At 36.3% G+C, this 13,782-nt stretch overlaps 1 protein-coding gene across 14 annotated transcripts in view; it reads right to left on the reverse strand.

The window, feature by feature from the left end:
• nav1b (neuron navigator 1b) overlaps positions 1-13,782 on the reverse strand; it is a 65,130-nt gene that overhangs the window by 25,952 nt on the left and 25,396 nt on the right. Inside the window, exon 1 of one of the 14 annotated variants that reach the window (XM_047813366.1) lies at positions 3,866-4,358. The exons of 12 other annotated variants lie outside the window; for them this stretch is intronic. In XM_047813366.1, coding sequence (XP_047669322.1) covers positions 3,866-3,930 — 65 coding nt within the window. In that variant the 5' untranslated portion in view covers positions 3,931-4,358. Of the gene's footprint in view, positions 1-3,737; positions 4,359-13,782 lie in introns of those variants that run through there. One more of the 14 variants, XM_047813367.1, reaches the window with a different exon arrangement.

Raw genomic sequence — 13,782 nt, forward strand, 5'->3', positions numbered from 1 at the left:
AAATCAATGAGCACAGGTGCAAAAATCTCATTGGCCTGTACTCCAAACACTCATAATCTTTATAATTTGATCAATATTTCTGTTGTCTCATGTGCATTAAACCGATTAATAAGAGCAGAAACAAATTATACAAAATGAGTATTTTTAACTGAACAACATAATGAAATTTTCCAAATCAGCCATCGTGAAATTTTCCAAATCAGCCATCATTGTTATTTAAATAACGTCACTTTAACTGCTCAATCTGTCACTGTAATTATGTTTGGCCCTGAGCAAGACATTACGAAACTACTAATAAAGAAGAACACAGTCCTTTTGTAATTCACACTGAGCAAAAATTGTATCCACAACATTTCAACCCTGCTGATTTATCAAATCAGGATAATATTTCATCCATATATGCATTCTGTGGATCTACCCTGAGTGTGAACAGCTCCATCTGCATGCTCATGAAATGTTTGAGTCTTCTGCATGGGAGAATACTCTCCATTTTTCTCCATTACATTTTTCATTCATTTCTTTAAATGTCTCTGATTTGAATTTGACATCTATAGTTAGCAATCAGCATTTCATGGGGATTGCAAATCCCCCCTGCAGAGCCCAAACTTCTCAGTGGTTACAGGCTAAGCACGGTCTTCACCAATGGAAAAAGGGGAACTGGATGTGCCAAAGTGCTGGGGGAGGACAAAAACATCCTGGTGAATCTTGGAAGGCAGAGTTAAGAAGCCAGCAGTTAGTGTTAATCACAGGTTGTGAGTACCGGGGAGAGAATGGGCATGCTTAGACAGCTTTGTAGCTGTATGGCTCTCCAAAAGCCACAGTGCAAGAACAACCATCATTTCTTATTCCCTTTCCACAGAGCTTTCCATTTGTACTCTTTGAAAATGCAAGAGTGGCACTTTGTAGCCATACACACTTTAAGGCAATGTATCAGCAAGATTCACTACTCACATGTAATACAAATACTTAATAATGTTCTATTGCAGCCATTAATATGGGCCTATTTGTTGCCATTGTGTTATATGTAGTAATATGTGAAGAAAAACCCTGAAGCATATTAATAGAGCAGAGCTTTACACTGGGTTCTTAGACACAGCAAAAGACTATTTCTTTCTCGCCACTTTGTGACAATCCTAAAAAATCTCACTTTGCCATTACACAGCTGTGAAAAACAGTGCCAGATTTCCAGTGATTGCCACAAGGCCACCAGTCTACCACACAGATCTGAAGGAAAACAGTTGAGCAAGGGAATGTCAAGGTGATGTAGTCACTTTAAAGTAGAAAAGTGATTGTCTTTCCTGATTTATTTGACATTAGTTTTTGCAAATAAGATTGATGTTAAGTTTAGATTTGTTACAACTGAGTGTATTATAGTGATAACAGTAAACAGAGGGGTCAAAGTTAACAAATTGATTGAGAAGGCATTTGGTCTCATATTTTGACCACTAACAAATATCTGACTTCACTATAAAACTGGCTCTTCTTCTGAAAACTGGAATATTATCACTCAAATCAGGAAGCTTAAAAAAATTGAGAAGTACACATTTAAATACTGAATTTAGTCTGCCATAATTCTACAAAGTCTAACTGCTTAGAGAAAAATACTCAACAGACAGCTAAGGGGACTGTCTGGTGATGTAGTGGCAATGTTTCTTTTAATGGGCTTTTGGGGTGCGTGCTTTCAGCTAGCTTAGATGTATGTCTGTAAGATGAAACAAAGACAGACAGACAAGGAAAGTTAGTTGGTCAGCAGTAATTGACTCCAAACTTGAAAAAGGGTGAAAATCTAGCTATTGTTATTGCTGGATTGGATCCAAGTTGACTGGTTGAGTTATATACTTGTTCTGTGACTTTAAAAAATGAGAAATGACTGAGTGGGGTGGCTGTTTGGGTTTGAAATATTGGCTAGAGGATGGGTGTAATTATTATAGTGTGTTGTACCCCTCCCAAGTTCAATTTCTATGCCAAAAACACCAGGGGCTTTGGGACAACTCCTACCTTTCATCCCTCAAGCCAAAAGTGAGTCAGTTCAAACACCCTCCTTTGACAAACATGAAAATCTATACTTCAGAAAAAAATATTGAATCCCATATCTAAAAGATTAGAATTACTCTAATTAGCAGTGCACATCCAACTTTAGCCTTCCCCTGACCTGCGATATTTTAAACATGAACTTGCCTGGCCATTGTATTGCTCTCTGGTTTTCCTCAAACTAATCAAATCTGCTACGCTTCCCTCTTTGAAGTAAGCTAAAGTCCAAGCTGTAAAATATCTTTCTAAGACACAAAAAAGTACTTGAACTTCAATGATTAGTGCAGTAATGTAGTGGAAGTTTATAAGAACTCTCCAGGACACCGTAAAGGTTAACATTAGGATCAAAGAGACCCTAAATTACAGGGTGTCAACAAAATGATAGAAATGGTAGTAAATGAATCCCAATTATCAACAAAACACACCTGTTGTTCGTATTCAAAAGGCAATATTTTCAGGTAAGTGCCTACATTTGGTCTGTATAAAGCTTTATATCACAGTGCTACCGAATTCTCGACCCAGAAGATAGACTAATTATATATAAAAGCTTCTCTGACAGTGAATCCAGTTGTGATCTAATATGAATGTGCTCATGGCAGACGTGGTACATAATCAAAGCATAATAATAAATGGATTAAAGAAAAGTGTGTGGTGATTGAAATGGTGAATTTTTGTAAAGTTAATGTCCGTCAACATTTACAAAAGGAGTTCTGGTTGTCAGTGCTTTGCAATGTTCAGCAGGTTTTTCAAGAATCTTCAAAACGTCTGTATGTAAAATGACAAACTATATTTTTTATTTTTATTAACTATGAGAAAGAGGGAGAGTGATTGACTGATTGCACAACTGCGTTAACATGTCATAACAGGAACTAACTTGTCTTATGGAGGTTCTGCAATGCAATATTAAATGTAGCATTAAATGGTTTATAAATCCCATTCATTACTACATTCATAATCATACTTATGAGGAAATCAACGTTGTATAAGAGAAGTAAAACAATTGGAGGCATGTTGTAACAGGGCAGTAATCCATGATGGGGTGTTTCGCATCATGCCACATCACACCATCCCCTTGTGAATGATGTTCCTTTAACAGCAAGCGTTTTATTCCTTATTCATTATTCCTATGTGACATATCAGTCTTAGAAAGTTTTATCAGCATCATTCATTTATCAGCATTCATACACAACAATGTAACTAACCCAAAATGAATGTTGAGTTCAATATATTAACCTATGTCATGGTGTTGTTAGCTTCTGAATGGTGTTATAGAAGCTCAAAACACTCTTGTCACTAAAGGTAAAAGGGGAAAAAAAGATTACAGGAGTCATATTTAGACATTTTCCAACTCGTATTAACTGTTCCACATCCAGTGTAAGAGCTGTGTCCAGATTCCCATTTGGAAAATGAACGTATAAAGCGAGATTGTAAGGAGAAGTGAAACTAGACTGTACAGTTATACACTTTATCTCTAACGTAATGTAAACAATGAAACCGCTGTGATTATAATAACGGCTTAAACACACAGAAAGACAGCAGTGTATAACATCTGATATATAAATTATACACACAAGCATAATCATTTAAAGAAACGCATACAATCAAACAATTGTCCTAAATCGAGTTATTTAACAGAAAAGTATCATAAGAGCAGAAGAAGAGAAAAACGTTAAAAAAGCAAGACAACACTGCGGTACTGTACCTACATCTAAAAGGCTGCCTTTCGCTTGTCTGTTCAGTGAAAGCAGGGGTGGACGTACAGTGCTTTAACGCTGCTGTACGTGGAGTTTGTGAAAACATTTCTTTCAAGCCAAACAAAAATCGTTGTACTCACACGAAACGTAACGCGGTTCTGTTGATACGCGGCCTTATGGGATGGACGTCAGCACGTGCGCTCATCTTCGGCCCACAAATTTAAATCCGACGGTTGGAGTCGAATTCAAAACGCTTCCATTCAAACGGTTTAGTCAGAGAAGTAATCCATCCACTCTCTCTCTCTCTCTCTCTCTCTCTCTCTCTCTCTCTCTCGTGTGTGTGTGTATGGGCGACACCCCCAGACATGTCCACCACGTCGGTCTCCACCTCTCTTTCTCCTATAATTGTGCCCAGATGTATCGCACCGCTTAGCCAACGAGTCTAAAGTTGCCAATACTAAACTGATCAATACATGAACACACTCAAATCCTGTATACATTCATGCGTGGGATGTTTTGCTGTAATGTTAGGTTGAAAGTTAAGGTTAATCATTTGAAATACATGCATCTACACTGTAACTAAATCATGTATAAACAAAAAAAACAGTTATGCTAATGCTGACCAAGCAATTTTTAAGCCTGGTCCTCTTGAAGACAAACACAAAGGGCTTCCTCATGCCAAGGTGGACAGATGGGAAAGGCTAAGTTTTTAACAGGGAAGCCATAGTCCTGAGATAGCATATACTACACACAAACCAGTACAACCGGTCCCATCTGCGCCAGTCAGCTTTATTTTCGCAACAAGCTATGTTTGTGGAGTCAAACACAGTGCCCCTTTGTAATGGCACAAGTGAGATTTTTGGAATGAGGAACTTGAACGAGCAGAAGAAACACTTCCCTTTTGCTCTCCCATGTCAATGAAACACTCACACTGCACAATACAGGCTGCAGAAAGATCACAGGAGGTGTTTAATCCTGGTCATCACATTAACTGTTTAGACTAGGCCAGTAATAGTGAGATATAATGGTTTTTCCAGACGACAGCTCACGCTAGACTTGGTCTAATGCAACAAGGCTTTCCACACATTTATCATTGTGCATCTTTGAAGAAAAGAGTTCCTCCCTGTCCGTGAGATCTCACCAGGGAGACCTGGAAGAGATTTTATTCTGTATATGGGCCCAGTGACCTACACATGAAAGAGACAGTAGAAAAGGGGAATGTAACTAAATGTATGACATGAGAAAGTAAGTGAAATGTTAGCCGCAATGTTCCTTGATCATATAGACAGATGTAGTATTTAGCTTGGGAGATATTGTGCAGTTTGGACTCATAAATACTTAAACTGCCCAAAGTAGCTTTAGACTGTGTCTCTCACCCCCTTCTTTTCGTTTGGTGTAGTGGTGATGCCTTTCCACTGGCAATGTCTGACACACAAATACACATTCTGTGTGTGGCCCAAGATGATTCACACCTTGGATGCATGCATCTCAATAGGGACAGTATGCGTATGTTGGGAGTTGTATGAAGATTCTAATAAACACATAGCCTATTTCTTTTGTCTGTGGACAGAAAGTGCCACAAGATTCATATCACTCGTCTTAAAAAAAAGGGTATCTTGAAAACAATGATAAATAAAGGTGCTTTTACACCAACTGATTCAGCGTTCCAAGTGGTCTTAGAATGCTTAGAATGCTGAAAACATTTTTATCCACATGTGAACACACTAATGAGCCCCTCTAACTTAGCATATAAGTGAACCGTGCTCAGGCCACCTCTAGAGATGGTCCCAATACAGTTAGTTTGTGGTTTATTTTGTGGCTTGCTTGATTTGTGTGTAGTCAAAACAAAGTGGTCACAGTTCACATCACATTTTACTTTATGGCTAAAGAATTTGAGGTTTGCTTTTCATACATGGCTGCGGTTTTCTGTCACCTCACAAGTAAAAAAAAAAGATCAAGCAAGCAGTGTTGGGTCGCACCATGACTAGGGTTTAAGTAACTAGATGGTAATAATAATAATAATAATAATAATAATAATAATAATAATAATAATAATAATAATAATAATAACAGTAACAAAATGTGTTTATTATGTTTTATGTTTCTTCAACAAAATCTTACTTTTATTTCTTTTTTTAAGACACTTCTGGTATTTCAATTTAGCTATTTTTTTGTACTCTCTATTTTCCAGCCACAGATTAGATCATCATGTCAAATAAGCATTTTAGATCGTCATTTATCTATTATTCATTTATCTATTATGCATCTGAGCTCTGAGTTCTAAAGAAGTCTTGATGTGAAGTGCAAGTGGATTGAGAGCACATCAACTGGTAAACACAAAAAATCCACAAAGAGTATCATGTCCCTTTTTTGATTCATTATTTTTGTGAACATTTCAAGCACAGGTTATTTTTAAATAGTTTCTTTTTGGGGCCCAAAAAACACCCCAAGACTTTCAGACTCTATTTACAGTTGGTCTGTAGGCCATCAATACAAATCTGAAAGATTAAAGAAAAGCAACATGCATGAATGCAAAGAGCTGGATGTAATCTGAGCTGTTTATCAGTGTTGTTGGTGTTCAGATAAACACAGGCACATCTGTCTATTACAACACTCATCAGACACAGACTGAGCAGCTTGACCAAGGGCACTGACCCAGAAATGTTTGCCTTAGTCTAAGACACACTGTCCAAACAGCTCTTACTCTTATTAGGAGCCAGATGGAAAAACTAATATACGTCTTGAGAGAGATGCATTTAAACAGAATCATACACAGTAAAGGTTAATATACAGATTAATGAGTTTTAAGCACCATTTCATATATGCTTAATAAAGATATTATCTTTAGTGACTTTGGTTAAAAGAGAAAACGTCTTAGATCCGTATGAACATTATAACATTATGTATTAAAAAGGAACACATTGGAAAATCAGGCTTTATATCTGGTTTTACGTCATAGCGACACCCAGTGTTCAAACCAAGGTTATTTTTAAACACCCCCCCCCCTTTTTTTTAGGAAAAATATGTTTAATAAAAGATCTCCAGGTTTGATATTCAGAGACTTCAGACAATGAAACATATTATTATTTTTATTATTATTTTTAATTATTATTATTATTATTATTATTATTATTAATGTGATTATAATCAAATAATCACTAATAGTTCTTATCTGTATTATTGTCAACCTCAGCAGCAGCATCACATAAACCATATTAATTACAGAATTTATGCCTTTGCTTTACTACGATGTGGTTTTATGCAGAGATCTGCAGGGAAGATTATCTCCACCAACACTGTCTCTTTATCGTTCATGATAAGTTTTACTTTGTGTGAAGACTAATAGATCCTCTTATCAGCTTTACTTACTGCGCCCACCACTCAGCTGTTACTGAGAAACATGGCCACGCACCGTATGTTTCTTTTGTTTCTCAACTGACAGCAATACAGAATGCAGAAGTGTTAAAAGAATAACATACCATGAAACAATAATGTTAACTGAGAGAAATAATCTAGAAGCAGTTTATGAAACCATATACTACATTTTATACTATATACACATATACACACATTATTACACATATTATATGACATATGACATAACAACGTGCCTCTAGATTAAACTAAGCAAATAGATTTGTTCTGGGTTAAAAACCCAGATACCAAAGATCTAATTTCTAACCGATTGTGAAATTAAGATTGTGTTCTTTGTTATTCTTGTACAAAGAGATACATAGGGATATATAGGGATAGGTGTGGACAGGAAATGTAAAACAAGGAAGCCTGTTTTCACCAAACCTGCTTTGTAAAAATAGTTTTGTCACTGTTGAATTAAAGGAAGGTGTAGGTTTAGATTTGCATCTTCTAAGTGTTGCTACAACTCATTGAAATGCTCTTGTTGTGTATTCTTTTTTGACGATAAATATTTGTAATGACAACCATATTTCCTGAAAAAAAAAAATACATTACAGAAATGACTAAAATTGCCAGTTCCTTTTCCCTATTAGCCTTATAACCATGGTTACAACTTAAAAGAAAAATGTCATCATGTCCATAAACAATTATTTGCCCCCTAATCACAACTCCTCTGTCTACTTGCATTTTTTAAACTACAGGATGTAAGAATCTTTGCCATTTTGAGTTCTCTGATAGAAACTGCGTTGTAAGCTGCCTGCAGAAGCGCAGTTTATATTACATTAATCTTTTAACCGTGAGTTCTACGTCAATACACATTCACAGAGAATCAAGACAATGTCCCAAACTTCCTAATGTGCTCTATGTAGTATGACTAAATTGTAATGATGCCAGACTCTCCAGTTTAGTAGTACACAGTTTAAACACAGCTCAGGTATTTGTGACTGACAATATTAATATAGGCTGTTTTATATATACTGTTTCCTCAAAATTATAGGCACTTTAACATTATGAAACATATCAATTCTGCTGTAATCTCACAGTACACTGCTGTGTTGCCTGGATTATTTGTGAATCAGAGATTAGTTAATCCACTGTCCAGGGTTACTCACTCTCACACAATATCAATCAGTTTGCAAAAAAAGTAATAATCACTGTGCGTTCTCTAGACAAACACCTTCACCACTGGGTAAAGATATAAATTTTACCAAGAGGATAAACCAGCAAGATGTTCAGCAATAAAACATAATAGTAAATCTAGTGTTGTTTGGACTATTACACTGACTCAGGTTTGGTTTGTTTAGACTCATTCCTTCCCCTGATTGGTTACCAGCTCTCACTTGTTATCGTCTTACTACTTTTCTATGTATCTGGGCTGCTGAATAATGTAATGAATAAAGTTTCCTACTAAAAGCAACCCAACAACTCTGACACTGTGCTGTCTGTGAGTTACTACTGTGGTGTTACCAGTATTCAAAGTAAACATTTTGTTTCTTACATAGAATAATATATCCAGAGTAAAAATAACATTATATTATTTGATCACACAGTGGATCATATGATTAAACTGCATAACACATCAACCATCATTACTTAATGATTACACAATGCACATATATCAGAAGAAAAACATTTACAGAGTAATGCGATTTCATTACAAGGCAAATGATGTTTTCACAACTTTGTAAATGTGCCTTATGCGTTCAGATGGTGTTGCTAAATCTGTATTAATGACCTTGTACTAAAGATCATGAGGTAATGTTTTACTTTAGGGTGTGTCTCCTATCCTCCCATTTATTCTAAGCTCTCTTGGTATATAAGCAAAGCCAGACCAGTGTCTTTTTCTTTGCATAGGTGTAACAGTTGCTCTGGCTCACACACACGCATACAGAGAAAGGGGGGGCAGAGGGAGAGAGGGGAGAAGGGGAGAGAAACAGAGGGGGGAGAGAGAGAGAGAGAGAGAGAGAGGGAGGGAAAGAGAGGAGAGGGGGGAGACAGAGGGAGGGAGGGAGGGAGGGAGAGAGAGAGAGGGAGGGAGAGAGTGAGAGAGAGAGAGAGAGAGAGAGAGAGAGGAAAGAGAGAGGTTGAGAGAGAAAGGGGGGAGAGGGGAGGAGAGAGATGGGAAGAGAGAGAGAGAGAGAGAGAGAGAGAGAGAGAGAGAGAGAGAGAGAGAGAGAGAGAGAGAGAGAGAGAGAGAGAGAGAGAGAGAGAGAGCAAGCTACACATGACTCAAATTAGGGCATTTATAACCTCAACCCCATAGTTGACCTAAATAGTTGCCATACTATTCTGTGAATCCATCTATGTTTTGAAATAACCTCATTTGAACCATAGATTCCTTCAGAACAGAGCACAATCAATATTATTTTAAAAATGAAGTGGCAAAAGGCCAGAGAAACAATAGATTTAGACTGCAATAGCCGAGCACTCATGCTAATGATGTTGTCTGCCGGTATGTTTCACTGATGTCCTGCATTTAGTCTTTGCATGTCTTTTTAATCACTAGCCTGGAAAATCACTGCAAAAGGATTTTGTCTGGCAAAGTCTGTTCTTTTCAGAAAATATGGCAGTATTCTGTACTCTGTGTAAAAAGGCCACACACAGAATACTCTATTATGATAGTTATTTGATCTTTCTTGTGGATACATAATTTCATGTCTTTGTAAGTTCATTTATATTGTGACCAAATCACTGTCGATGTGCAAAATAAATTCAAAATGTGGCATCACAATAATCTTTCTGAATTGTGGAATGACTTAGTAGTGAATGCATTGTCAAGTCATGTTCCAGCTTGACCTTGCTAACACAGTTGACCTACACTCTACTATCCATCTCAGGCAAGCCCCAACATGTAACAGTGTGAGATGGGTGCTAGTGGCATGAATAGCACTAGGAACTCTTTCATCCCCAGTTGCTTTAGTTGTTGTGTGTGTGTCCAGCTGATGGTCTGATAGCTCAACTGCCAGTACACCTTAACAAAACAAATTTAATATGTTAGTATTATGTGATGCAACTCAAAATATTAAACGTCAACACTAGAATTTTACAATTCCATATCTCTTTCTGATGGCTCTGAAGCACTTATATTTCTGCCACGTTTAGAGACTGAAAGAGACGAGTAAATGGAAAACGACACATTCCACCCAGCTGAACAAGAGCCATGCAATGTAACCTTAAAGTGAATCAAGTCACTTTATTGCACTGTACATCAAATATTCCATTATTTCTGTCTATATTAGGATTCTAGTCACATCCACGCATTAACACACTGACACACCCACACTGCTTTTCATCGGGTCACACTGAAGATGGTGGGTGGGTTGGGGGGGGGTACTATTGTTGCTATGGAAACACATCCTGATCCATGTGCCGCATGCTCGGAGGCACACTGCTGCAGCACAAGGAGTGAAAAAGAGAGGCAGAAACAGAGACATTGAGCAAAAAAAGAAACAGACAGACAGAGAGAGTGGGTGGGATCATCTCCTGCAACCCAGCGTCATTTCTCCCACACTGTCAATCCCCACCCTTTGGTTTATGCCGCAAATTATTAGTACCTTATATGCAGCCAGAATTCAAATGGCAATGTTACCATACAGACTGATATTTGTGAAGATCTTTTTTTTTTGTATTCAAATGCTCATTCATTTAGCTCTGATCGGTTCTGTTTCTCATTACGTACATGTTAAATACGGTGCAGAGATAAGGAAAGGGAGTTCTGTGTAGGCTGTTATCATCACATGCTTTGTCTTAAACATTAGCTCACTCTATCCATCAAATGCTAAAAAAAAAACCACCAAACAGATTACTCTTTTTTCCACTATAGGTGGATATGAACAGGCCAGGTGCCCAAGATCTGCTGTCTTTTGTGTCCAAATACATTAAGCACAACTGACAGCACACAATATTATTTTGTCCAAAGACAGGGTGTGTGCAAAGGAAACAATGTAAAAAGAGTACACAGGAGGGTTGGCAAATCTTGTCGGTAAAATGGAGATATGGCTGCAGGTCTTTTATTCCCAGCAAATAAGAGACACGCAATAGCTTTCTGAAGACTAAGAATCAATGGAAAATACTTATGGGCATAACGGCCCTTTACAATAAAAATGAGCCTCAATCAATACAAAGAACTGCAACTGCAACATCCTTCACTGATAAATATTATTTTAAATAGTGTTGATGCAGTTATTGAAGTTATTAATAGACTGTGCAACAATTGTTACCAACAAATATGGTGCTCTAAAGTTAAAGTTAAAAAAATTTCCTTGGGCTAAAACCAGTAAATTGGTATATAATCAGTAAAACCAACCTGATCTCAGGCAAAATTCAAGATTGGAATGAAACTAGTGTTCAAACAGACCTATATATATTTTTTTTATAACCGATTCCAATATCGATGAATAAACTAGTCGTTATTTTCTAAAACAACAAAAGACAAATGACAAATTTCAGTTGAGTATAAATAAACATGAATCACTTTAATCACATTTATTGTTATTAGAGAGCAGCCCTAATTGTGACATTGCGGTGTATAGCTTGTGTGGTGTATATGTGTGTTGGAAAGGCTAGATAAAATGATATACTGGCCATTAAAATAACTCAACAAAAAGTTATTTAAAATACCCACCAATACCTTTTTGTGCTAAAACCATTCCTAAATAAACAATGTAATCATCATTGTCCTGATGTGTTTTTTTTTTTTTGTTTTAGAGATGCATCAAGACACAGAGCACATGAAAAGCTTGTTTTAGCCGAGTCACTACTTCATCAAGCAGCTTTTCATTCAAAAAACTAAATTTCACTCAACTTCTTTGCTCTTTAATCTCTGCCAAGGGCACTGAAAAGAAGAAATAGACAAATTCATGTGCACAACCTCAGAAATAAATACCACAAATAGCACACACATGGTAAACAGTGTAATTTTATACTACCAAGTGTCAAAGCCTAGTACTACTTCGATTGCCCACATTCCATTTGAATTCCAGGAATTTTTTGGGAATTTATATAGAAATCTGTGGACCATGAAGAAGGTTGTGCACGAGTCAAAGATGTGAGCCAAAACTCTGACCCAAAAAAAAGTAGGTGCTTTAACAAAATCAATATTAGTATAGAGGTCTGCACACTTATTCAATTTAATTATTCGATTTTTTTTTCTCTGCAATGTGGCCCTTTCAATGGTGTACGAGTTGTATATTTACATTAAAGGTGTATAATCTTTAATTATATTTATTCTTTAGTTTACATCACAAATATCTGTTTTTTAAACAGGGGTGTGTAGACTTTTGCTATCCATATTGTATTTGTTCAACAAGAAGAACATTTAAAATCAAATAATTTAATGAGAGATATTCCAAAGACAATTGGAAGATCTTGGTAACATGGATGTATTTAGTTTGTATATTCACTGGCTAAAATGCCTCACATATCTCCTCCTGAAATGTAAGTTGGATTTATATCAGTTTTAAATACGGCTGGGAGCATACACACCTGCGTTTTCATTTGGAAAAGTCTTGTCAGAACAGAAACCTGATATATTCAGGCTGCACAAAGTGACCAGTTGTAAATGGCAGAAAAAATAAAATGAAATGAAATAAAATAAAATAGATAGATAGATAGATAGATAGATAGATAGATAGATAGATAGATAGATAGATAGATAGATAGATAGATAGATAGATAGATAGATAGATAGATAGATAGATAGATAGATAAAGGCTGTGTGTTCAAACATTTACCTTATAGACCAACATTAATAGTCATTATAAATTGGTCCTATGGCTTAATTTTGTTCCCCATCTATATTTTATTGATCCCAAGCTACTATTGTGAAGGTCCAAACATGAAACTGTCAAGCTCATAGCTCAATGTGTACTGTGCATTTCTGTTGTATTGTTACTGCTTATTTCTACAGCTTAGACATAAAGTATTACAAAAATGATGAAACCACAGACATAACATTTCAATTAGACTCAAAGAATTTCTACCAATGTTCCAGGTTGAAGGATATGTTGACTAGAGCTGAGAAATGCAGCCTACATTCTAAGACAATTAGGATTAGCCCACAACTCTGTATTGTATACATACATAGGAGAGGTATTTTGTTAACACAAGTTTCTTATTTCTAACAGAGATAGGACATGAAAAATCCGTCTGTAGCTCACAAAAAAATAAATAAAAAATAACAAACCCACTGTATATAAATGGATGGTTTAGATGGTATTGTATTGAAATATCTATTCTATAAATCTATAAATATCTATTGAAAAACAGAGTGGTGATATTCAGTTCAATTCAGAATTATCTGGGCTTACAATAGACATTGACACAATGCAGCTTTTCATAAATGTGGAGTCTAGTCTAGTTTTAAATTCTTAATAAGCAAGGAAGAGATGAAGAGATAAAGCAAAGAAGAAACACTGATAAGAACCAGATGTAAGAAGGTAATAGTGGATAGTGAGATTAGAAATGAAGACAGTGACAGTCTTTATGATTACAACAGCATTTGAACAATGAAACAACGGTGAGTTTTGGGCATAAAATGATGTGGCCAAGTGGCTTGTTAGAGCAGCTTATTGTACATGACGAACTACCGAGGAGAAGCCCTTGTAGATACTAATGATGTATATCTTTTGGGTATAGGTACTAT

The sequence above is a fragment of the Tachysurus fulvidraco genome, chromosome 5, assembly GCF_022655615.1.
Source record: "Tachysurus fulvidraco isolate hzauxx_2018 chromosome 5, HZAU_PFXX_2.0, whole genome shotgun sequence".
Classification (NCBI taxonomy): domain Eukaryota; kingdom Metazoa; phylum Chordata; class Actinopteri; order Siluriformes; family Bagridae; genus Tachysurus; species Tachysurus fulvidraco.